Source organism: Pistacia vera, unplaced genomic scaffold, assembly GCF_008641045.1.
Source record: "Pistacia vera cultivar Batoury unplaced genomic scaffold, PisVer_v2 Contig581, whole genome shotgun sequence".
NCBI classification, from domain to species: Eukaryota; Viridiplantae; Streptophyta; class Magnoliopsida; order Sapindales; family Anacardiaceae; genus Pistacia; species Pistacia vera.
Window position 1 is genome coordinate 44963 of NW_022196425.1, and position 25805 is coordinate 70767.

The 25805-nt window shown below is 35.7% G+C and overlaps 4 protein-coding genes across 5 annotated transcripts; 3 read left to right on the forward strand and 1 right to left on the reverse strand.

Moving 5' to 3' along the window:
• Window positions 1-3337: 3337 nt before the first annotated feature.
• LOC116109482 (two-component response regulator-like APRR3) lies at window positions 3338-11127 on the forward strand. Of its 2 annotated transcripts, XM_031395694.1 has the most exons (11): window positions 3338-3479; window positions 3825-4626; window positions 5506-5667; window positions 5790-5923; window positions 6222-6380; window positions 7913-8096; window positions 8228-8633; window positions 8756-8783; window positions 9103-9861; window positions 10566-10639; window positions 10711-11127. In XM_031395694.1, exons 2-11 carry the CDS (start codon window positions 4329-4331, stop codon window positions 10787-10789), a joined length of 2283 nt encoding a protein of 760 aa, XP_031251554.1. In that variant the 5' UTR covers window positions 3338-3479; window positions 3825-4328; the 3' UTR covers window positions 10790-11127. The 2 variants fall into 2 exon arrangements, with proteins under 2 accessions (XP_031251554.1, XP_031251555.1); XM_031395695.1 differs by lacking the exons at window positions 3338-3479; window positions 3825-4626; window positions 5506-5667; window positions 5790-5923; window positions 6222-6380 and adding exons at window positions 6549-6709; window positions 7008-7166.
• A 6265-nt stretch (window positions 11128-17392) lies between these two features.
• On the forward strand, window positions 17393-20746 carry LOC116109520 (probable serine/threonine-protein kinase PBL5). Its single transcript, XM_031395746.1, has 5 exons — window positions 17393-17498; window positions 18123-18361; window positions 18512-18701; window positions 18852-19243; window positions 20192-20746. The coding sequence occupies exons 1-5, from the start codon at window positions 17393-17395 to the stop codon at window positions 20498-20500; spliced, it is 1236 nt and encodes a 411-aa protein (XP_031251606.1). The 3' UTR covers window positions 20501-20746.
• A 524-nt stretch (window positions 20747-21270) lies between these two features.
• On the forward strand, window positions 21271-22823 carry LOC116109488. The gene is made up of 3 exons (XM_031395699.1): window positions 21271-21687; window positions 22022-22185; window positions 22445-22823. The coding sequence occupies exons 1-3, from the start codon at window positions 21510-21512 to the stop codon at window positions 22469-22471; spliced, it is 369 nt and encodes a 122-aa protein (XP_031251559.1). The 5' UTR covers window positions 21271-21509; the 3' UTR covers window positions 22472-22823.
• On the reverse strand, window positions 22662-24202 carry LOC116109521. Its single transcript, XM_031395747.1, has 2 exons — window positions 23330-24202; window positions 22662-23252 (listed from the first exon to the last, which is right to left on the reverse strand). Exons 1-2 carry the CDS (start codon window positions 24200-24202, stop codon window positions 22662-22664), a joined length of 1464 nt encoding a protein of 487 aa, XP_031251607.1.
• Window positions 24203-25805: the final 1603 nt, after the last annotated feature.

Here is a 25805-nt window from a genome sequence, read left to right on the forward strand (position 1 = left end):
TAGGCTCCAAGTAGACCCTAAGTACAGTAGGTGGTCTAGGATCAAAGGGCCTAGGCCTAGACAAGCTGGTGACGAGGCCTAAGCGAATCGAGCTTTTGCCGATAGGCCCAAGTAGTGAGCAACAGGGTAGGTGTACCGAGCAGACCTGATATGCAGACTCAGTTATGGGCCCAATCGGAATTAGGCCAGAGCTCCGAGCTTTGTTGAAGGTGTCTTTCTGTTCAGGCCTATTTGGGCCAAAAACATTTTTTGGCCCTAACAGTTTGCCCCGCACTCTCTAAGTTAAGGGGTGCTTATCTTAGAGGGTAGATGTTGTGTGGAGGTATGCATAGTCGTCCTTCGTAATCAACTGGTTGGATACGTGAGTGTACTACTTCTTCGTTCGTGAAGCCGAACAATATAGCTTTTACTGTAGGTGATGCACTTGGCATACTAGGCCGAGTGGGTGAGTAAAGGTGAAACACAAACATACCTTCACTCGGCGTATTTGACCAAGAGGAAAAATGGAGTTGACCTTGGAGAACTCGCCTGGTGCGTTGGACCGAGTAAGGGGGAGCGGCGAATATCCATGAAGATGCTCTAATTCGGTGCATCAAACCAATTGATGGGATGTGAGGCACATCCTGTGAAGATATCCTCACTCAGTGCATCGAATCGAGTGAGAGGATGTGAAGTATCATTTAAAGGTGTCCGAACTCGGTGCATCGAACCGAGTGAGAGAAGTCATGAGAGCTTGTATCACTCGGCGTGTCGCGCCAAATGATGTGTTGCGAACTGGTTGTTTGGAGCTTCCCATTCGGCCGGGTAGGCGGGGCGAATGGATATGAAGTATCACAAGGTGTTTGATCAGACAATTAATGAGATGAATCATCTGCTCTCATTGGAGATGTAGTCGCCTGGTCAGGTTGACCGAATGATGATGCTAGGGCAGATGCAACCATCATGCTTTTGGATCGTGAGTCGTTCTAGCACCGACGACTGGCGGCTAGCGGTGGTTGCTGGTGGCTAATAGTGGCTTGGGTGGGTAAGGGTGTTTTTCTTAATTTATAAATTTTTATTGTGAAGGTAATTGTATGTTTTAAGTTGAATAGAATATGATTAGATTTTGAATTGAACTCAATGAATAGAGAAACAAACACCTTTTTTACTCTTTACAATAGGACAGGATAATATACTACTGCATGTTTGGCTTAATATTTTTATCCCTATTCTGGATCCTATTCTCCAAATAATGTTTGGTACACTATTCCAAAAATATTACCCTATTTTTTTAATTACATTTTAACCCCATAAGGTTATTAATTTCACTAAATACCCCCTGAAAAAATGTTTAAAAATTAACAAAAACACCCCCATCAACCCAACTTGTCAGATTCCGGCAACCACCGTCGGTGATAGCCGGAATCTGTACAAACGGCCTAACTTCCGACCAGAAATGGCTGGAAGTTCACCACTGTGGCCTTTTCTGGCCAGATCTGGCCGTCAGCGACAGCCAAAGATGGCCCTTGTTTGGCCTTTTCCGGCTGTCGACGGCCATAACAGACCGTAGATCTGGCCTTTTCTGGCCAGATCCACCATGGATCTGGTCGGAAAAGGCCATAACGAAGTGTTACGGCACAGACCGGTCCGGTCTGTGCCGTGACGAAATTTTCCGGTAAGGTTCTGGCGGTGGTGGCCGGAATCTGACACTGCAGGTGGTGGGGGTGTTTTTGTCATTTTATATGTTAGGGTCTTTAGTTAAATTAGTAAACCTAAAGGCTTTTTTACAAATTTTTAAAATTTACCTCGTAATACTCCCCTATCCAATAACCCAATATTATCCCTAAAATCCTATCCAAAATACTAAACCAAACGCATAGATTTGAAAAGTGTACCAATCAGGGGGTTTTATTTGAAATGAGCGTGAAAAATTAAAGTTTTGGTTAGTGGGTTTGTGTTCCTTTTTCATGAAAACAATTTGTTTGGTCCAGTTGTGAATCCTAACACAGTTGCAAATTTCAGCCTTCTTGTATATATTTTGCAGCTTGTTGATGTTACTATTACATTTTTTTTTTTTTTTTAACTCTTTTAGGTTTGAAAATTGAATATATATGTCCAAAATTTTATTTTATCTTATCATTGGTTTCCAAAATTTTATGTACTTACAACATGAGATGAGAGGGACTCATGGGATGAAACAAAGGAGGAAAAGTTATCAATTATTGGTTATGACTAAGCAATAAATAAGGGAAAAAAAAAAAATGAAGAACAAAAATTCTTTTATGGATAAGGTCTACCCGTTTCCAAAAAGACAATTGAGATAAATGGGACTATCTGTTTTTAACAGTAGACCTAGACAAGGACCAGTCCCAACTAAATCCGGGTCTGAGCTTGATTGGGACTGGTCCCATTTGGGACTAGTCACTTATGAGCCTGGGACTGGTCTTAGGCCCATAAGAAATTTTAGGGCCCAGACTAGTCCTATGTAGGGCTGTTCAAATCCGGATATCCGATCTGAATGGCTTTATTTCTGATCCGATCCAAATTTTCGGATCAGGATATATCCTGATCCGTATCCGATCCGACATATGTGGATATCCGGTTTTTCGGATATCCGATTTTTCGGATCGGATAACTGGATATTCGAAATCTATCCGAATTTTTAAAAATTTTGTTCCACCCCCCAACTCTTTTTATATTTAGGGGTTAAATAAAATTATATAGGCGGATTTATGTAATTTTTAGGGGTCTGAAAAATTCATTTCTAGATTAGTAGATTTTGTAAAATATCAATTTAACCCTTAATATTTTTGTTATTTTCAAAATTACAAAGGGTTTTTGGATATTTTTCAAAGGACTTTTTTGAAAAAATGCAAAGGGGTTTGGAGTCCAGGCTCAGGCCTTGGAGAAGGGCCCGATCTAGGGACGGCCCTCCTCCATGGGCCTGGTCCCAAGCCTAGGACCGGTTTTTTGGGACCGATACCAAATGCCTATGTCTAGTTTGACTCGCATGTCTGCAGCACTACGTCGTTTCAGGAAATTAGGGTTTTTCCATACGTCCCAGGATTAGCAAACGAAGACTTTTACCTGCATGTGAGTCGAGCCACGTGTCCTTTATTAGATCTTGAAGATCGTTTTTAGATTCGCGCTTGAACTCTCGACTCCTAGCTTTTGATTTTGTCCATGTTACCTTTTCATCAATGGTCAAATATCTTCCACGTGTATGGACCTGTGGGCCTCGTATCTCACGTGGCCTCCTGAGCCCCTACACACCTCCATTTGTTACACGTCAGCACAATAATATCTTCGCTCTCCCTTAAAATATTTGCTCCTCCAGTTCTTAAACAGTCAAGCTTTTTCTGCAAGTAGCACCAGCACGATTTAAAAAAAAAAAAAAAAAAAAAAAAAAAAAAAATTAAAAAAATCATCGATTAAACTTTATTCATTCAAGATTTGAAGCTAATGGCTGCTTGGTTTTATACTCTGGATAATCTCTGCAGGTTCATTTTCTAACTTTTTTGACTTTTAAATCATGTTCATTTTTTTTTTTTTTATTAACTATTATGGTTGTCGTTTCTCGATTTACTTTCGTTTCATATTTAATACTCTGTTGGAAGCTGAGAAAAGGTAAGGAAAGAATAAATTTTTGAGGAGGTGGATCTTAATTTATTTTTTATTTTCGTTTCCTCTGTTTTCTGATTAGAAAAAACAGTGCTCTATTAACATTTAACTTGTAGATAATTATGCTGTATATTATAATACAACATATAGATTGTTGTTCTCTGGTTGATTGGCTTATTATGGTTTGTATCTTATTTTCCCCTGTTTTGATCTTCTTGATACAGGAATATTGTAGATTCAGAATTAAAGCTGTCTTTGAGTATATAGTAATATATATGACGTGATTTTCACTGGCAAGCTTATGTTTGTAGAAGGTTTTATTTTTATTTTTTATTTGAGAATTTGTAGAGGGAAGTTGTAGGCATTTGGTTTTGTATCTGAATTTCTAATACAGTTGTCATTAGTTGATAATCCTGGAGCATAATAAACATGTATAATTTTTGGTTTGGATATATTAAGTGTGACTGTGTGAGACTGTGAGTGGATTTAAGGTCATATTGCTACTTTTGGTAGATTTAAAATGAGTTTTGCAATTTCTTTTATGGTGTCTGCTTATTAGACATTTTCTGGGAGCGAAATTGTGCTGATGGTTTGTGTTTGTAGAGGTCAATTTTGAGGAGAAAAATGTGAACAAGTGTGATACTAGAAGAAACAGGTTATCTCATACATGCATTGTGTTGTACTAAGAGATGGTATTAGAATAAAGGGTCTATGACCTAAACGGCCATATGTGTTACGAGCAAAAAGAAGTCAGGAATGGTGTGGCCGGTGAAGGCCAAGGTTTGGGCTCGTCTGAAGAAGATGAGTCGAGGGTTGATGATGCAGCTACAAACACTAGTAATGGACCTGTAGGGACAATTCAGGTCCATGATGGGTTCCAGATATCGCAGCAACAACCTCCTCAAGGTTCTGTGGTTTGTTGGGAGAGGTTCTTGCCTATTAGGTCATTGAAGGTTCTTCTAGTGGAAAATGACGATTCAACTCGCCACGTTGTCAGTGCTTTGCTGCGGAATTGCAGTTATGAAGGTTAGTACTCTGTGTTCCATTCGACACATGATCCTTCTATCTCATGTATCATTTTGGTTTTTAGTTGTGAAACTTCAATTGGCAATCGACTTTATCTTCACATAATTTTTAGTTCAAGGTAGTTTTATCTTAATCTTGTAGAACCCAAATGGATCTCATTATCTAATTGTCATATAGTATATAAAACCGGTATTACGTTGAAAACTGCATCCTTCAAAACTTGCTTAGATTTCTAGTGAAGCAAATTTTTTATCAGTTGTTTTTTTTTTTTTTTTTTTTTTTTTTTTTTTTTTTTTTTTAAAAGTGTTTGAGATAAAGTCATCTTTTTTTATTTTTCACTCCAATTGAGTCACATTTTTGCATATTTATGGAGAATCAATTATGAATTTCTTTTTTTTTTTTTTTTGATATATTTATTAGGTTTGAAGTTCATGGATTCGTTCTTTTCAATTTAAATATTCCAAGCTCTAACACATCTTAGACTCTTATTTTAAGCATGAGGAATCATTGCCCATCGGTGCTGAACATGTTCTTCCATAGATGATTATGGAACTCTAGTGCTTATTTGGTTATCATGATGAATAATGTGGGTTGAATTATACTTTTGCTTATATAGCATGTTTTGCCTTTTCACAGAAACAAATATATTATTTTTGCTTCTGATTATAATCTTGAATGTCCTAATCTGTTAGTAATATCAAGCAAATTCAAAATTGTAGTCTCCTTTGAACTGCTATTTTAGGTCTATGAGATTTGTCATCTGGGAGTGATTCTGTGGATGTCTGTGGCTGGATGGATGAAGTTGTGTCAAACTTAACTTTTATGCTTATCAGTTTTATTTATCCATGAAAGCTTATATCCTTGATCTGGTATCGGCAGTTACTCCTGTTGCAAATGGCCTTCAAGCATGGAAGATTCTTGAAGATCTTTCTAATCAGATTGATATTGTTCTAACGGAGGTAGTCATGCCCGTTTTATCAGGAATTGGTCTTCTATGCAAAATAATGATGCACAAAACGAGAAAGAACATTCCTGTAATAAGTAAGCATCATGTTACTGCTCTTTTCCATATTGATTATCATGAAATGTAAGGCTCATTCTCTCATGAATGTTTCTGATTTACTGCATTGATTACAATGACATTTGATGAGCTATGTTTGCAGTGATGTCATCTCAAGATTCTATGGGCATAGTCTTTAAGTGTTTGTCAAAAGGTGCAGTTGACTTTCTTGTGAAACCAATTCGGAAGAACGAACTGAAAAATCTCTGGCAACATGTTTGGAGGAGATGCCACAGTGTGAGTGTTCTGCTTTTTTGCTTTAGATATGCAATTACCTGGTGGACTAATGTAGACTTTTGCCTCAGGTCAAGGTTATAGTTTATTGGGAAATAAAATTATTCCCTAACTTATGCACCAGATTTTGCTTGTAAGGCTGATATCCTGTCATATGTATAGATTCAGGTTTCAAAATTTATTTGGTTTTAAAGGATGTTTGGTTTGGTAGTGGATTTATGTATTTTACCTTTGTCTCAGTTTAATCACCATTAAGCTGATTTTCTACTGATGTTTGGACTAATTTCTCATCCTCTCTCAGTCTAGTGGTAGCGGGAGTGAAAGTGGGACGCACACCAAAAAATCTGCAAAATCGAAAAGTAATGACTCTGAAAACAATAGCAGCTGTGGTGATGAGCAAGATAATGGGTATAATACTCTGAATATTCGGGATGGAAGTGACAATGGGAGTGGCACTCAGGTTATTGTATATGGGTCTTTAATACTACGTAGCTTGATATTGCTTTGTGTATGCCTTTAGATAATATTTGAATTACTTTGGAAGTGTGATTTGATGGAGCGGTGCATGAGATTAATCTAAGCGCANTCATTCTCTCATGAATGTTTCTGATTTACTGCATTGATTACAATGACATTTGATGAGCTATGTTTGCAGTGATGTCATCTCAAGATTCTATGGGCATAGTCTTTAAGTGTTTGTCAAAAGGTGCAGTTGACTTTCTTGTGAAACCAATTCGGAAGAACGAACTGAAAAATCTCTGGCAACATGTTTGGAGGAGATGCCACAGTGTGAGTGTTCTGCTTTTTTGCTTTAGATATGCAATTACCTGGTGGACTAATGTAGACTTTTGCCTCAGGTCAAGGTTATAGTTTATTGGGAAATAAAATTATTCCCTAACTTATGCACCAGATTTTGCTTGTAAGGCTGATATCCTGTCATATGTATAGATTCAGGTTTCAAAATTTATTTGGTTTTAAAGGATGTTTGGTTTGGTAGTGGATTTATGTAATTTACCTTTGTCTCAGTTTAATCACCATTAAGCTGATTTTCTACTCATGTTTGGACTAATTTCTGATCCTCTCTCAGTCTAGTGGTAGCGGGAGTGAAAGTGGGACGCACACCAAAAAATCTGCAAAATCTAAAAGTAACGACTCTGAAAACAATAGCAGCTGTGGTGATGAGCAAGATAATGGGTATAATACTCTGAATATTCGGGATGGAAGTGACAATGGGAGTGGCACTCAGGTTATTGTATATGGGTCTTTAATACTACGTAGCTTGATATTGCTTTGTGTATGCCTTTAGATAATATTTGAATTACTTTGGAAGTGTGATTTGATGGAGCGGTGCATGAGATTAATCTAAGCGCAGAGAGAGAGAGAGAGAGAGACAGGCTCACGAAGAGGGTGGTGCATAAATCAGTACTAGTATTTTTCTTGTGGTAATAAATTTTCATTCAGCTGCTCAAATGCATATGGTTAATCAGAGCATTCCATTAGATTGGCAAGAAATGTTCCATCCTGAATCAATTCTACAGTTGCCTTTGCTATCTCTGCATATTTTCTTTGTAAGACTGGATGTCATCAATCAAAAGCATATAGTGATGTCATTAAAATTTTATTCTACTCTATGCCCTTTGAATTAAGGGTTCTCATTATTGGTTAATTGGCATTATGTTAAAGCTTAATTCATGAAGAACTGTTGAATTTAGATGCTTATAAGCATAATGACAGATCATCTATACAAACTGCCTATTTAGAAGAAAATGTTGAGCTATTTGTAACAGATATAGTATATAATAATGCTTTTGGACTTTGGGACTTGTTTGGGTGCCTACTCTTTAGATGAAGACTTAGTAGATACATCTAATTTTTTATTCAGTTCTCCCTTTCTTTGTTAATGTACTTAATGAATTTTACATTGTTAATTTATGTCATACAAGAGATTGCCGAGGACAAAAAACAGACATGATAGTTCTTTTCATTTTACAGAGTTCATGGACGAAAAAAGCAGCTGACGTTGACAGCCCTCAACCACTATCACCTTCATATCATTTGACTGATGCTCCTGATAGCATTTGTGCCCAGGTGATCCATAATAAGCCTGAATCATTTAGCAATGGATGGGTGCATGTTAGTGAAACAAAAGATGGCCATGAACAGAATGAACAACATGGTAAATATCTATTTTTGCATATCTGTGGTCCTATTTGCTGGACATTTTTTCTTGTTTCCTCTTTCTCTTTTGTCCCCCCTAATAGCACTTTTTAGTGATGCCATGTGCTTTTTTTTCTTTTTTTCTATAAGATGACATTGCAATGGGCAAAGACTTGGAAATAGGAGTATCTGAAGATCCAGAGAAGTTATTTACCAACCAAACTAGAAAAAGGCACAGTAAATTGTCTGAAGTAGATAATAGACCATTTGACAATGAACAACTGCAGCGTGACAATGAAAGTGCACGCGGCAAATGGAGGGACCAAGCTGCCGGTGTCATTAGTACAAATGCCACTAATCCACTGGCTGAAGGAAGTAACTTTGATGCTATAAATGGCCCTTCTGACATCTCACGTGTCAAAGTATCCAGTGATTGTGGAGAAATGCCATCTCTTGAACTAACTCTGAAAAGGCTGCGGGGAGTAGAAGTTGGTCGAAGTGCTGCAAATGATGATTGCAACGTTCTGAGACATTCAGATTTTTCAGCATTCTCAAAGTATGATATAAACTTGAATGCTCTAATATATTCATGTTTAGTGCTTTTAGCAAGTAACAATGGACCTAAACTCTTTTTTTATTTTTATTTTTTACCTGTGGTTGTTGAACTTGAATATGCAGATACAATACCGCGTCTTCTGCAAATCAGGTAATGATGTAGCACTCTAGACTGTAGAAACCTATGAACTTTTTCTGTCATAGCTATTCTTTGATTTAAGCAAAATCGTAACTTATTCCATTAGCCATTCAACTATTGATATGTGGATGGGTGCTGCTGTCAAATTTTGAGAAAAAGGAAACCATTGAAATGGTGAAGTGCCCTTATATATTCTTCAGTTGTATAATTGCAGCATCTCCTATCTCATAATGTGGCTCGCAGTTAGTAGCAAGCTGCTGATGGTAATGATCAGTGTAGGATGGCAAACTGTTCTTTTACTGGTCTAATGTTTATTCTACCTGCTATCCAGGCTCCCACAGGGAATGCAGGAAGCTGTTCTCCACTAGATAATGGTTCTGTTGCAATGAAGACGGAAACAATGCAAAATTTTCCATCCCATTCAAATGGCCCTCCTCTCAATCAGCAGTCCAATGGAAGTAGTAACAACAATGACATGGCCTCCACTGCTAAATATTCTACCTCCAAACCAGAAGCTTTGAACGATAAGTCGGAGTCTATTTCAGCATTCAAACCTTTTCACTATTCTGCCTTCCAATCTTTGCAGAATGGCCGGATTTATTCTTCTCAACAAGTGTTACCTGAGAAGGCAGATGATATGGGAGTTAACACAATTCAAGCACAACTGAGAGGGACTCACCATTTGGTCCACGTTCAGAATCACCAGCACCACCACTGTCATTATCATCAGCGTGATCATAACGTGCAGCACTATCAGTCACAGCAAGATCAGGATGATCTTTCAGTCAAGAATATGGCAGCTGCAGCTCCGCAGTGTGGTTCATCGAATGTATTTGAAGGCACCACTGAAACTAATGTTGGAAACTATAGTGTGAATGGTAGTGCCTCAGGAAGTAACCATGGCAGCAATGGGCAAAATGGAAGCAGCACTGGATTGAATGCTGGAATAACAAACTTGGAGAGTGACAAAGGGGCGGCTGGAAAAAGTGGAGTTAGTGGGAATATTGTTGATGAAGAACGAGCTGCTCAGAGAGAGGCTGCCTTGATGAAATTTCGTCAGAAAAGAAAAGAAAGATGTTTCGGGAAGAGGGTAACTCATTTTCTTGTCGTTTTGCATTGTAGCTAAATATGTTTTGCCTAGGAACATGTTTTGCTGGATTTTTTTATTGGGCTAGTTTTTTCTCTATTCTTTTTATACCCAAAAATTCCTCCAACCTTGACCTCTTAGTTGAAACCAAGGGCTTTTACCACTAAGCCAACCCCTGGGATTTCTTATTGTGTTAATAAACCCAAGGGTTTGGTGCTGATTTCTTACTCATTTGGAAAAGAATATCCAGTTCTATGGGTTAGAATCAGGCACAGTAAATAAAAAAGATGAAGTATGTTGAATTATCATTGAATGGTGAAGTAACTTTCGTGCAGTGTCCCAACTAGTAAGGAGTGTAGGATAAACCAATATGTGATTACTTTTAACCTCTGACGGATGTTTTGTTTGGCACTTAATTATCAATCTCGAAGATTCATTGTTAAGACCCATGTCTGTAGAACATGAGAACTTCGGATTAACTCAATTACTTTTTTTTTTTTTTCCATTGTAATCTGATTGGGATGATATTGACAACTGACAAGACCAGCAGTATGATTAGTTGAACTTCGGAGGTTTTTCTCTGCAGATAATTTATAACTTTGTATTTTCTGGTAGACCGTTTATACTGCCTTTTTTTTTTTTTTTTTAACTTTTTATTGACTTAATAGTTTGATGGAGCTAGTTCTTCCTTCTGTACTGTTTTTCAGGTCCGATATCATAGCAGGAAAAAATTAGCAGAACAGCGGCCTCGTGTCAGGGGACAATTTGTTCGACAAACAGTGTATGATGCTGAGTTGTACATAGATAATATTATTTTGTATCAACTAGGTCCTTATTGTTTTTTTGTTTCAGGTCTGATTCTAAGGCAGGAAAAGATTATTCGACCAACGACCTCACCTCAGATGACAATTCAGGAGATAACCTTAGATGACACAAGCAGTGATGCAGAATCCGAAATCAACCCGATGTCCCTGATAGTGCATGTGAATTTGTGTACATTAGACTAGCATCAACTATCCATGTAGGGAAGGGGTTTGTCTCCGTATTTGCTAGAGAGAATTTTAGGTACGGGTTAAAAAAGACCTTCGAGTTCGAAACCTTTGCGAAGATACTTGATACTATATGTTATTTTTATAAACCTTTGATGAACTTGTAGGAGATCACCCCTTGAATGGTGTAACCTCTATGCTATAGATCTGTTCCTTGCTGTGTTTGGAATAATTTTCTCTATTTTCCGTCAAAGAGTTTGCTCCTTTCTAGTATTTGCTACATCTTAGTAAATTGTGTAAATTTATATTTGTTGTTAGGGTTAATGACTTTTTCTTATCCAAATAATGGTTTAATGATATTTTTTTGTCTATAGATTTTTAAAATACTATTTTATTACTTAAATTTATATTTTGTTGAAAAACGGAGAGAAAACTCGATTCAGGTTGTTGGAGTTTTGAAGAGGAGAGATCAGTAAAAAGTTAGATTTTGGTGGTTAGAATTGATCAAAATTTGAAGTGGGGGGGGTGATTGTGTAAATCTTAATCGTTTGATTGTTGATGTTTAGTAGGGTTGACAGGAGTAAGGTTTGGAAGGTTTTAGTGAGTGATGATTAGGGAAGAGAATGGTGGTGATATGGGATTATAAATACACTAAAATCGAAAATAAAATATAAATTTAAATAATAAACTAGTGTTTTAAAAACTAAGAAATGTATTATTAAAAATTATTTAGATAGAAAAAGTCGTTTACTCTTGTTATTAATCCCAGTTTGGGAAATAGTCAGCCCACTGAATGCTCATCAGTCATTTACGTATACTTGAAATGAATATGGGCTATTTTCTAGTACTTCCAAAACGTGATTCTTTTTATATGGGCCTCACTAATTCAGGAACTTTCACGACAAAGAGTTCATGGGTTTTTTTTAAAAAACTTATAGGTGGACCCTTGGCGGCCGCAGCCGCGCAGAACAAGGAGTTTAAGTTTTTAAGGAAATTATATTAAAAAAAAAAGAAATTTCCTTAAAAAAAAAAGATTCTTAAAAAGTAGAAGTCAGAATATTGTATTAATTGTCAACTTTATTAAAGTCAGGACAAAAATGATAATATTTAAATAAAACATTAACGTAAAAGATTAAACAAATATGATATGAATCCATGGCCTACATCATAAACTTTTTAATGAAATTTTATGGTACTAAAATATAAAAAGAAAACCTACAATCATCATCATCGGGATAAAAATACACCTGCCCTAATTAACATTATTCGAATATGAAATTATGAATTGTACCTTCAGTTATGTTGTTACGTAATAGTAATAATATATAAAGAGCAAACCATATATTTTCACACGAGGTTTAACGAATTTTTAAGTTGATACCTCTTGTTGTATTTATTCTAGATTCTCATTCTTAAAGTAACGTCATTTTCTTTTTTTTAACAAATTATCAACTTTTCACTATAGTGTGGTTAGTTTTTGCTTTTTTCAACTGATTATGAACTCTTTACAACTTTTTCTATAAAACTCATATCTTTACTGGTCAATCTCATTCATATTTGAATAATGTTATGTGCATTAACCAAATTATATTAATCCAAGTACTAACAATTGAAATTAATTTTTTTTTTTTCAGTTTTTGTGGGAATTGACGTGACAATAAAAGAGATCTGTCACATCAGTTAGTATTTGGGTTAGTATGGTTTTAGTTAACGCCGGAACATTATTCTTCATATTTACTCATATATAAAAGACAATAAGCATCTCAAGGGAAAGTAAAAGGGCAAGGGCAAAGAAGCTTTAATTTCTGCGCGTAAATGTTTTGCCATTTTATCCGAATCATGTTTCAATGGAGCAAGCCTTGCAGTTTTTACACATGAATAAGACAACCCATGTGGCCCCTAATTCAAGCTTCAATAATTCTCGATAAGGTTGATCCATCCCCAGCAGTTTTCTTTTCTTCTTTTCTTTATATTAAAATCAAAAGAAATCGTAACATTACACTGCCTTTTTTCACTTTCTGGAAATGTTATTGTTGAGTGTTGTCTCGTCTTGTCATTATTCCGAAGCAACTTCTTGAACTCAAAACAACGTGTTTAATGAATTTCAACTCTCAAACAGGGAAATCAAATCAGTGTCTCATTTAAACATCTGTCAAAGTAATGAAACTGGGTTTCTGTTGTTAGTTGTCACAAATTTAAGATTACCCATTTGAGGGTTTGTTACAGTTGTGGTGGGTCAACTATTGTGGGTGACAAGTAATGAAATGAACCGCTAGAACTAGAAGCTGCGTTTGAGCCAACCCAATTAAAACAAATAAAGACAGACAGTTCCTTAATTAGCTAAAGGGCATTAGGGTTTATTGCAAGGTCCCTCTCTTTTACTAGTAGTTGGGTGGGTGACACTGTCCAACTCCTTTTTTATGTTCTTGTTTTTTAGTCATTTTTTCTTCTGAATTTTTCCCGATTGATTATTTCATTCTTAAGACTTTTTTGTGTTTGGTTGACTGTTGTAATTTGTGGAGAAGACAGAAAATATACAGTAAAAGTCAAATTAGTAATAGACACACAACACTTACCAGTAATTGTCTGTGTCAATTAAGAAGGAATCTTTAGTGGGATCCATGAATATAACATGTTGGTTTTATATTTCTCTAAAAAACTTTAAGAATTATTGATCATATAACATTCATTTATTGATAGATTTTTTTTTTTTTTTTGGAATAATAATAACATTTTTGTCCCTAAGATTTGGTCTAAGTAACAGTTTAGTCTTTTATCATTTTTTTTACTAACGTTTAGATCCCTATCAGTAACATTTTTGTTCCTTGAGGTTTGCTAATGACAAAGTATCAAAATGTTAATCACCACTGGGTGGCATGATGGTAAAAGAGAAAAATGAGGTTCTATGAGCTCATATCTCCTGAGTTCGAGTTCTCCCATACACTAATATGTTTGCTAATGACCAATTATCAAGACGTTAACCACTACTGGGTGACATGATAGTAAAAGAGAAAAAAGAGGTTCCATGAGTTCCTACCTCCTAAGTTCGAGTTCTCACATGCACTAATAGGGATAGCTATTGAGACTTTTAATCAGTTGACAATTCTAAGGCTTTGGGGGATTAATTGAGATATGCGTAAGCCCTGAACACTCCCGGTCATAAAAGGAAAAGTATCAAGACATTACTAACAAAGATTTAAAACGTTATGGTAGGGACCAAAACGATATTGATAGTGACTAAAATGGTACTAAAAAAGTTTTAGTGTGACTTATGCCAAACTTCAGGGATGAACTTGTAATTGTCATTTTCAATTTTTATTAACTTTAATGGTTAATTATTAAATCCCAATTATATGAATGATGTTCCATTCCACCAGTGTTTTTTTGGTGTAAGTTGAGGAATTAAAAATGTCCACATCATGTTAACACAAAAGTCAAGCCCATGGAGTCAGCATCCATTTTGAACAGAAAAGTCAAGAATTACGCAATTTAAATTTTAAATTATAGATTAATCTCGGGATTAAGATCCAACAATTATCCAAATCACAAGACACGTGCGTACTTATATTTCGTCTTATCAAGACACGCAAATCTCTGTCTTGATCATTATCATTATTTTATTAATATATAAACTGTTGGAAACTAACAAAAAACCCCCCATCACCACTTCTCCACCAATATATTTCCCCAATTCACGATCACAAAACAAAACTTTATATTAAAAATAAAATCTCATTTAATTCAAAGATCTCATACTGTATAGTTGAAGTTGTGGGTTATTGACAAGTGTCCATTTGGGTCTCTCAATGTGGTTTTGTTAGGATTCGAGGCCTCCATGTGTTGAAATTGTTATGGTTTTGTGAATGAGTTCAGCTTTTTATATGATGTGATTGCAAAATGTATGTATATAAAATTGATTTGGTGCACCGACTATCCAAACTTATAGTTAAGAGACAAAGTGGTGTTATTCCTTTCATTGGATTTAAATTTGAACACGTAGGTGAAGATTATTATAAAATCTTTTTATGATTTATGTGGTTAATGTTAAGTTAACGTAATGTTCTTATCTTTTATCAAACTATTTTCTTCTTCAAAGGCAAAAATCTTATCTACCTTTTATTGTTGGGGAATCAATGTTTATGGAATTCTTGTTAAACCATCTAAATATTATAATATAGACGTTTTAAGAGTTCATAAAATCTGTTTTTGTTTTTTTTATCATAAACCCTCTTGATAAGGTATTATTTAACAGATTTTAATATGGGTGTATTTGATATTAATAGATTTCATGGGGAGTATATGAAATAAACTTAATTGATGATTCATGCTTTTAAGTATGGTTATTAAACGAAATACTTAGCTTTAATTAAACTTGAATTTTTCTTTACTTGCTGGGTATTTTAATTAATGGGATTTTTTTTTTTTTTTCTCAATTCTTTACAAATGGACCCACCAAGCAAACCATTTGAAGTATCCCTCTTTTGAGTATTATCAGCATTGGAATTATCTCAAAAGAATTTGAAAAAGAAATACTTTAAAATTAAGTTTGAATAAGGTTATTTTTGTGGTCAGAAAAAGAAGTTTCCGTGTTAAGTTAATGATAGACATGTTGATTAATTTGGAATAAAGTAGAATAATTGCTATGAAAGGCAAAAGAAAAGAGACAGAAAAATCTGAAATGATATGATATAAATCTTATCCTGATTGAACACTGATTCATATGGGACATAGATTATTACCTAGAATTATGTTTCAGTTAATATAATTAAAGTTAACTTACAAGGAAATAGATTGAAAAGTAAAATTTGTACTTGGCTTTTCATTATTTGTTTAGGTGAAAAGGCATATGAGAATAAATGCAGCTGAATAGAGGTAGATTAGTTGATTAAAATTTGCATTAATGTTTTATGGGTAAGTATTTATTAAACACTTTTAAAACGATTTTGGAGAGAGTCTTTCTTCACCAAAGCATTTGAAGTGCATTTATAACCCCAACAATGTTTAATGGAAAAAAGATGATGAATAAATTAATGAAGTGACAATCTTGGTGATATTCTCTATGCAAGAAAATAGTAATTCAGAAGGAGGCTATATAATTGTTAGATTAATTATAGGGTAACGATTTTTTCCCACCCTAGCAATGGTTAAATAACTCTTTTTTACGCGTAAATTTTTTAAAATATTATTTTATTATTTAAATTTATATTTTTGTGACGATAAATAGCAAATTCGGTTTATGCTTTTAGAGTTTTTGAAGAAGAAAGATTGATTAGTCATTTGATGTTGAAATATTAGATTTTAGTGATTGAGATTGAGCATAATTTGACTTAGAACAGATGATTGTGTAAACTTTAATCACTTGATTATCAATGATTGATAGGATCGACGAGAGTAGAGTTTGAAGAATTTTAACGAGTAATAACCAGAAAAAAGAATAATGATTCTATAAAATCATAACAATATTAAAATAAAAAATAAAAAATAAATTTAGATAATAAAATAGTATTTTAAAACTCTCACTTACAAAAGTCGCTTACCCTTAATTATATTATTAATTAACGAGCCGCATTGAAAAGTGAGGCATAGATTAACATAAAAACTCCATTTTAGCCTCGGTTAATAAATTAGCGAGTCAAAGTTGAACGCCGTAATTTATTTCAGAGCGCCGATCACCTGCTTTTTGATGTACCCGAGAACTTACAAGTGTCATAGTTATATTGGATAGCCTTAATTGGCTAATTAAGGTGGGCGAGTTGAGCGCGTGGATCACCGTTCGAGACCTTAAATGTGAAAACGCGTACCGTTCAGTTTTTGGGTCCCACCTTTTAACGTAAGCATCGATGTGGGTCCCGCTGGAAATAAAACTTTCACCGCGTTGACCTTTTTAACTAAAAATCGACGGTGGTAAATGCTGTCTGGCAGCTGCTTACGTCACCGGCGGGTGACACACGACAAAGAGAAGAAATAAATGGGAAATAGGCTAAATAGCTTCTAGAAAAAAGGACAAAGAAATTTTACAAAACGAGCTCGCTCACCAAATCACCGCCAACCAATACCGAATCGCCGCGTATGCAAAACAGTTGTTGTTCATCAGCGAAGACAAAAACTGATCTGACTAAACTACCCTTCAATCTTAGTTGGCAGGTTGTAATTGGTTAAAATTTTTATCCACTCTGTAGCTAAGTAACACCTCGTAACTGTGAAATGACATAAAAATATATTCGTAAATACGTGGCGAAATTTGATTGTCCATAGATTAACCAGTTTCATTAAGCGAAATACAGGAATAATACCCACAAAAATATAAAGGAGTAAAAATGGTTCAAAATAGTATGTATGTTCAGTTAGCAATTTTTGTTTCTCTCTCTTTCGCTCCCCTTCCCTTCCTCTAATTTCATTTGTTGTTTAATGCTTGTTGGCTTGGTTTCTGAAGTGGGTTCTGTTTTCTTTTCGCGTTTAGCTGCGCAAAAGCGAAAAAAGGGAGGAAATTTTTTGTTCCTTCCGTGAAGAGAAAATAAAAAGAAGAGAGAAAATTTTGTAGTATTATGGGTTGTTTTCGTTGCAGTGGGAAATCAATCAAGGATGATAATATCAACATCAACGATAATAATAAGAATTCTAGACAAGGTGATCAAAGACAAACCACTTCAGGTATGAAGCTGCTTCATTTATTCTTTTACTTTTTTTTTTTTTTTATAAAAAAGTTTTATTTTTGAAATAAATGAAACGCATTGTGTTTCTTTGATCATGATGGTTTTGGTTCTTTCTCTCTCTCTTTTGAAAATATAATAAATTTCTTGTGGGGTTGTTGTTTTATGAGCATTATGTTGATATTGAATTTGGTTTCGGTTGAGGAAAGATTGATTCTTGAATTTAGTTTTCATTTTCAAATTTTTGGCTGCATGCTTTATTTTTATGTGATCATATAATGGTATTTTTTTTTTTTTTAAAAAATCTTGATCAAATAGGTATTAAAAATATCTTTTTTACATCCTAAGCATTGATCAGGCAAAAATTGTTTAATTTTGTTATCAAATGTGTAAATATTTATCTACTTTTTTTGGTAGTTTGCATGAGATGGGGGAAAATCCAATACATAATCCAAAATCTTTGCTAAGCCTTTTTACCTTGTCCTTGTTTGTTCTCTATCTGCTTTCAATTTTTATTTTTTATTTTTGGTTTGAACTCCAACACATTCCTTATCCCGCGTCTTTTTCTTTGTTGTCTCTCATGATTTTTTTTTGTTGGTCTGTTTTTTATGTGTATGTATTTTAGATACATCAAGGGTTGCTTCACACGATACTGTAAAGAAAGAGGAGGTTTCAAAGGATGACCAATTATCTAGAGATGTAAAGAACTTAAATTTGGAAGATGATACAAACGGTGGCAAGAGGGCAGAGACATTTACATTTGAAGAACTTGCGGTTGCAACTGGTAATTTTAGGTCAGATTGTTTTTTGGGTGAAGGAGGTTTTGGCAAAGTTTATAAGGGCCACTTGGATAGAATCAACCAGGTTGGTTAAATTCACTTGATTTTCAACATTATTGGAAAATGAACTATATGTGTTAAATGTAGGTTTACTCAGGAAATTTGCAACAGGTGTAGAATAGTATTGTACTTTCAAATGTTGGATTTTTGTTTAGGTGTTTTTATTTTCTTGCAGGTTGTCGCTATCAAGCAACTTGATAGAAATGGAGCTCAAGGGATAAGGGAATTTGTTGTTGAGGTATTGACATTAAGCTTAGCAGACCACCCTAATCTTGTAAAATTGATTGGCTTTTGTGCTGAAGGCGATCAGAGACTATTGGTTTATGAGTACATGCCCTTAGGATCTTTGGAAAACCATTTATTTGGTATGTGATTTATTCAACTAGTATTTAATTACTGTTCCATTAATCAGCTTATAGCACAGTATCAGTTTGCATTTTTTGTCAGCTCTATCAATTATTTTATGGGCTTCTTTAACCACAATTTTTTCATTTCATTTTATTTTATTTTTACAGATATTCGATCTGATAGAAAACCACTTGATTGGAATACAAGGATGAAAATAGCAGCTGGTGCAGCAAGGGGCTTGGAATATTTGCACGAAAAAATGAAGCCCCCTGTTATATACCGTGATCTAAAATGTTCTAACATATTGCTTGGTGAGGGGTATCACCCCAAGTTATCTGATTTTGGCTTGGCTAAAGTAGGTCCTAGTGGGGATAAGACACATGTATCCACAAGGGTTATGGGCACGTACGGGTATTGTGCACCGGATTATGCAATGACTGGTCAGCTGACATTTAAATCAGATATTTACAGCTTCGGCGTTGTCCTTTTGGAGCTCATCACTGGTCGGAAAGCAATTGATCAAACAAAAGATAGAAAGGAGCTAAATCTGGTTGCATGGGTAAGATTACTTTTACTCTTTCTAATTTATATCTGCACATTTGTTCAAATTAATTCCGAGGTTCTAGTTGTCCTTAATAAACTGTATGTGTTATGATTTAGATCTTATGGAAAATATACTGAACTGCTTTCGGTGGGCATTGCTCGTTTTCAAAATAATTTCTTCTTATGTGAGTTTCTCAATAAACAGTGGCGCATGGCTTGCAACAGAGACAAGATCTGTTGAACTCTGATCATAATTTTGTAGCAATCATTGTCTGTTGATGCCAACACAATAAGGATCAAGAAGTAATAAGGTGTTTAAAATTGTCAGTTTAAGTAATTTCTTCTTATTAAATGAATATTTACAAATCCTGTACATAATAACTTTTTCTGGTCCCAGCAAAAAATATTTTAGACGGTTTTTATTGTATTGACAAGTGAACTTTTGCCTATATTTTCCGAGTTGGCTTCTATTGGGGTTTTTCCTCTCCGAATTTTTGCTGAGGAAGTTAGCTTCCGTTTGCAGTTTGACCACCTCTGGTTTGTTCCAGTGATTTGCACTTCTACCATGCTCGTACGGTCACATCCAGCCCGTCAATGCTCCTGCCATAGTTGGCAACACTCTCAGATGTACTTTCTGTCTGCAGTATATTGCATTTCCTTCAGTTGTTTTTTTTACCCCATCATTTTATGTTAAATTAGTATACTATTTTGAATCGTAATTGTTATAAAAGTGGCTTTTTTAATCTTGCGGGAAGCGTACTCTAGTTTTTTGCTTAAGTTATTGTCGGGTAGTCTTATTAAGTTATGAGCACCATGTTTATGCCAGCCTACTGTAAATTACTTTTCTCAATAATTGAAATCTTTAACAACTGAAGAATGCATTGAATTGACATCTGAGCATGTAGAATTTATTAATAAAAGGAGCTTGTATGGAATTTTTAGTAATGTTATGATGTATTTGCAGGCTCGACCCATGTTCAAAGACCGAAGGAACTTTTCCAAAATGGTTGACCCATTGCTTGAAGGTCAATATCCTGTGAGAGGTTTGTACCAAGCTCTTGCCATTGCTGCTATGTGCGTTCAGGAGCAGCCTAACATGCGGCCTGCCATATCTGATGTTGTAATGGCTCTCGGTTATCTTGCGTCCCAGATATATGATCCCCTAAACCCTTCAGCCAGAAGTGCCCGAAGGAAACCACCTTGTCTTGTCGAAGAAACTGGGGAAACTGCTGATCCAAAAAATGGTGGCAGTGAGTCCCCCAGCAGCAACTAGGCCAGAAGAAAGACGAAATCAGGAATAAAATGGTCCATACCTTTCTCCACTGTTTATATACAGGCAGTAGTAGGGCCTTGTTATCAAATTTTGTTCTGTCAGAAGATAACAGGTGCTACTCGCATACAGGAAATTTGCCCTTTTACTCTTCCATCTCTGTTGTACATGTGAGCTAGCTGAGGCTCTTATTCCAGAGATGCCTCTTTGCTGAACCATTTTTCCATAAATAATAGTTTAGCTTAATAATGGGTTCTCTTCTCTTAATCTTTTCAAAGCTTTATTTTAGTCATATAATCATATTTATGTATTCTTAAACTTCGCTAGCGTAATATCCTCCAAGATAGTGTTTTCGTGGGAAAACTTCCTTTGAAAAGACAGTTCGTGCACGGTAAAGTCCATATATTGGCCACCTTTTCAAGGCTACAATTTGTGTTATTATTATGACTTACAAGACCTGTTTTCTTGGCTATTAAGTCTGTAGGAGTAGGATTTGACAATTTCTCCGTTTTAGAAACCGCAAGCTCAAATTTTCGTTCTGCACACAATTATTATAGCCATGAAGAGTAGAAGGATGTTGCAGGAACCTAAATTATTTGACTCTGAATACTTGATTAAACAAATAATTGTTTCTATTTGTTAGGCTAATTGTGAAAAAGAAACATTAATTTCAAGCTCATGCAGAGCCTTTATTGAATTTTATCTTAGAAGTATTTTCAAATATAACAGAGTATTTTCTGAAATACGTCCATCTTCTGGAAACACAGATCCCATATGGTTAGAAAAAATACCCAAAAGGTCAAATTAGTTCTTATCAACTGCCAAAAGTCACGTGCGTATCACTCTTCAATACCTTTCCCGCCTAAAGTAGTTAACAGGCCTAACTAACTCAACGAAACCCAGATGCGAAACCTAACAACTTTTACTCCCCCCAGAATAAACACACACGGAATCTGGATTTACTCTCTGCAAAGCTCATCTTCAGCACCTCAAACACTGTCCAAGAAGAATCATGGATGACTCGAGCTATCTTCCCCTCTACTTTCGCCGTTCCGGCCCCCGTCAATCACGTTCGGAAACTCCCGTTTCACAGCTCCGATCATCTTCTCCATCACCATACAAGTTGGTCCATATTATTCCTTTGATTGTTTTGATGAGTTTCTTCATCCTGTGGTGGTTCTCTCGTCCTGGTAATTCTTTAATAAAACAATTAAAAATGCATGAACTCTTTTCTCATTTTGGTTTTTATATATGCTGCGTTTGAGTACTTGGACTCGATTACAAACTTTCTTGAAGTTTGGTTTATATTATTAAGGTTCAAATTTTTGATAATCTATTCATTTTAGTTTCCGATTAAGAAAAAAATTCTTTTGTTTTTGATCTTGGTAAACCTTTTCTTATTAGAAGATCGGAGTGGACCATCTGACAATTTGATTCTGATCTTGAAACCAAGAAAAAAATGACTAAACGAGAAGAATATCTTGAATCTGACGTTTATGATAGAATTTTTGTGTCTACTTTCAGTGAATTTGGTGGTCAAGGATGGCAGAATTGAAGAAATTCATCCAACTGGGACACTGTCTCTGAATGGTGCTTACGTTGAACTAGCCATTCTGCCATCTGCAAAATCGCCAGTTAACTCACCTCCTTTGAATCTCACAAGGAACAATGAAACTCTAGCACATCCGGTGAGTAAAACTGAGTAAAGAATCATATTTCCTGATCATCTCTATGATTAGTCAGTTTTATGAAATCTTGTTCTTGTTAGTATTGAGTAGAAAAACCAGTTGTAAGATAGGCAATGTTAGTTTTTGTATACGAGTGCCAAATTGTAACTATAATTTGTAGAGCAACTATAGTCTTTGATATGCCTGTATCAGATTTACATAGCCCATGGAAAGCAAGAAATGAAAGCTGTATACTCATGGCTATAATAATTTTGTCCAGAACGAAAATTTGAGGCTATCTATATGATCCGCGGCTTCTGCACTTCACTAATCTCACCATCTAGGCAACTGTCCACCCATATGTACATCGTCGAGCTATTTTTCCATGGCAGAACTCTACAGCAATCCCTTCTAGGTGACTGCCAAAACAAATCATCATTTTGAGTGGTAGTAGTATAAATAGTAATGTATATTCATTAAGCAATATTCTAGGATTTTCATGTATCAAATTGCTTCCTGCAAATATATATCATGTTTCTTCTTACCTTCTGCCAACGTTGAGGATCTGGCTTTTTGAAGACTACAACGGTGTCAACTGTCTCTGGAGACTCCAACTTCCATCTGCAATAGCGGCGGCGAGATTCATGGCGATTGTAAAATCCAACTGTTTGGTTGCTAGCCTTGTGATAGCTAACCTTGTGCATATAAAAAATAAAGGGGTGTTGACAGGGGTGCTTGGCCATAGGCCTAGTGTTGAATGCATAAGCTGTGTAATCAGCTCTCTTGTACCAATTGAGAAATGTTCTTGACGGTCTTTCAAGCTCCCTTGGAGAGATAATTCCTCTAAAGATTTGAACCACGAAACCCCATGACACAGAGATGGACCAGGATCGTGTGTGGTCATAGCAGATAGACTGTTGTATTATACTGGCTGAGTCGATGTTGACAGATTGAAATAAGTGTTGCATGGCTTTGACTCGATTCATGCCTGGAAATATCGGTTCCACTACATCTAGATGATGCAATGACACCAATGGAGTCACAGGATGAGCTGCTAGAAGGCCTAATAGGTCTCCATATAGATCATACTGCAAATTTGATTTGAATCATACATGAACATCATTTTCCTCATTAAATTTCTAAATAAATAGAGAATTTAATTTACCTGATGAAAGCCAAATTCCTTTGTGAGAGGCACACCGAGCTCAGCCATACAAGCATGAATCCTGTCGTCGCTGCCATACAATCCGGGATATCTCTGTATGCATCTGTCCTGCATTTTCTGCAATTCCTTTGCCAATGGATAGCTTATTGCAAATCCACCGCCACCATATGCCATAGAATATGAAAAATATATATTCTGAATATGACTCTCTGATGAACTCCCAACGTAATAAAACTGTGTGTGGTCATATTTAGAAAGTATTCTCACCACATTTTCCACCACAAAAACTGTATCATCATCACCCATCACAAACCACCTCACATCCTCCATTCCAAGCCTAAACATCTCCGATACAACTCTCGATATCCTTAATGCTGATCTATGTCCCTGAATGTTAGAATAGCTGAATTGTGATGTTTCTCCTGAAACTCTTGTCTCAGGCAACCCTTCACTTGTACTACTACTCACTTCTTTATCCACCCAAACTACCCCTCTTGTCTCCTTAGGCCTCCACCATACTTTTATGTACTCTTTTCTTCTCTCCCACAAATTTGATGAAGCTGCAATCCCAAACACAATGTGCTTAAGCTCCGTGTCGTATATTTTTGGTTTCTTGGGGTAGACTCTGTTTTCGCCTTCTTCTTCTTGGTCGAGTTTGAGAGAAGTGGATAAGGATGAGTTTTTACTGAGATGGTTGGCGTCTTTACAGACTTGGACATATTTGTTTAACAGGAAGTTTGAGGAATAGAGAATGTAAAGAGTGGAGATGAGGATGAACAACCAAACAATTGTGCCTCTAATTCCTGCTGGTGGAAAGCAGAGCCGGGTGGAATTCATTTGTTCATGAGGGTTATTATCTTCTTTGTTTTCCATTTTGTTTTTCTTGTTGTAGGTGTAGTAATTCCCATGTTTTCAGTTCTAAATCCTTGTGAAATAAGGCAAAAAAGATGTGGAAAGAGAGCTTGGACTGAGCATTCTTCGGATCAAGAAGAAACAAGTTCATTCATGTGTTGTTGTGTGCATATATTTTCTACTCTCTTAATATATATATATATATATATATTTTTTTTTTCTGTCATGAATCATGATCATATAATTTTTTAGGAGATTTAATTTCTTATAATATAACTTATGAATTTGAATGCATCTATTTCTCATCTGTCTACATGTTGAGTATTTGCTATATTGATGGGCAATTGTTGGGTCCTATATCTCGTTATAACCTTACGCATGTTCTTTAAGCATGGATTATATACGAACACAATTGAGAGTAGTTTGTCTGTAAAAGTGGACTTGTGGTAGGAGTATTTTTTTCTTTCCATAATTTAGTTTTATAAACCATTTTGACAAATCTTTATAAGATTGAAAGTTTATATATTTATTTTTTGTTTTACATTAGGAAAAATTATTGGTCTTAACTCTTAACGACCTCTAGGTGACCGTCCTAAGTTTGAGTCTCTCATCAGTTGCTAATAGAGATGGCAATGGACTCGATATTTTAGGGTACTCGGCCCAACCCGAAAAGGTCGGGCTTTACATGATGCTCGCGGGCTTGGGCTTGGGCTTGAGCTTGATTTTAAGGCTCGACCTCTGGTACGGGCTGAGCTTGGGTATGTCTTCAGGCCCGGCCCGACAATTTTAATATTAATTATACTAAATTATCCTTATACTATATATTTAATTACAAGATTATACTACATATATATACTCATTTTTCCCAAACCCTACATGGATGGATAGATGCACTTTGTGGAAAGTTATTTATATACTTGGTGAGTATTCAAAAATAAATTAATATTTAAAAATTGTTTCTAGAATAAAAAATATATATATTTTTTTGAAATTTATTAATATTTAAAAATTCACATTATAAAAATGGGCGGGCTTAGGCTGGGCTTGAGGTTACAAAAGCCGTCGGGTCGGGCTTGGGCTTTATCTGTCATACTTGTGATGGGCTCGGGCTTGGGCCTTTATCATGAGGTTGGGCTTAGGCCTGGGCCAAGGGGTACCTGGTCTCGGCCCAGCCCATTGCCATCACTAGTTGCTAATAAGGGTAGTCACCAAAACTTTCATTCGACCGATAGTTTCAGAGTCTTGAAAGATTAGTTGAGGTACATATTAAGCCAAGTAGCTTGTCATTTGTGCTTGATTGGTTATGGGGTAATGTCGCTGGCTGGAACATCAACAAGTGGGCTTAAAAGCCATAAAAGAGGTACACAGGAGGGGAGGCAATACGTACGGCCCTTGGGCTTTCAACTATGGCTATCTATCTAGGAAGCGGTCATTGTTGGGCCACAAATTAACATACGTATAATGGGTTGATCCACATTTGCCCTTTCGAAAGTTACACGACATCTGCGGCGGCATGGGTCGGATTCGTTTCGGTTCGCAATTGTCTATCCACTTTCAATATCTAGAATTAGGATCTTTTTACTAAGATAAAGTTTTCTTTAGTTTTTACATATTTTATGGTACG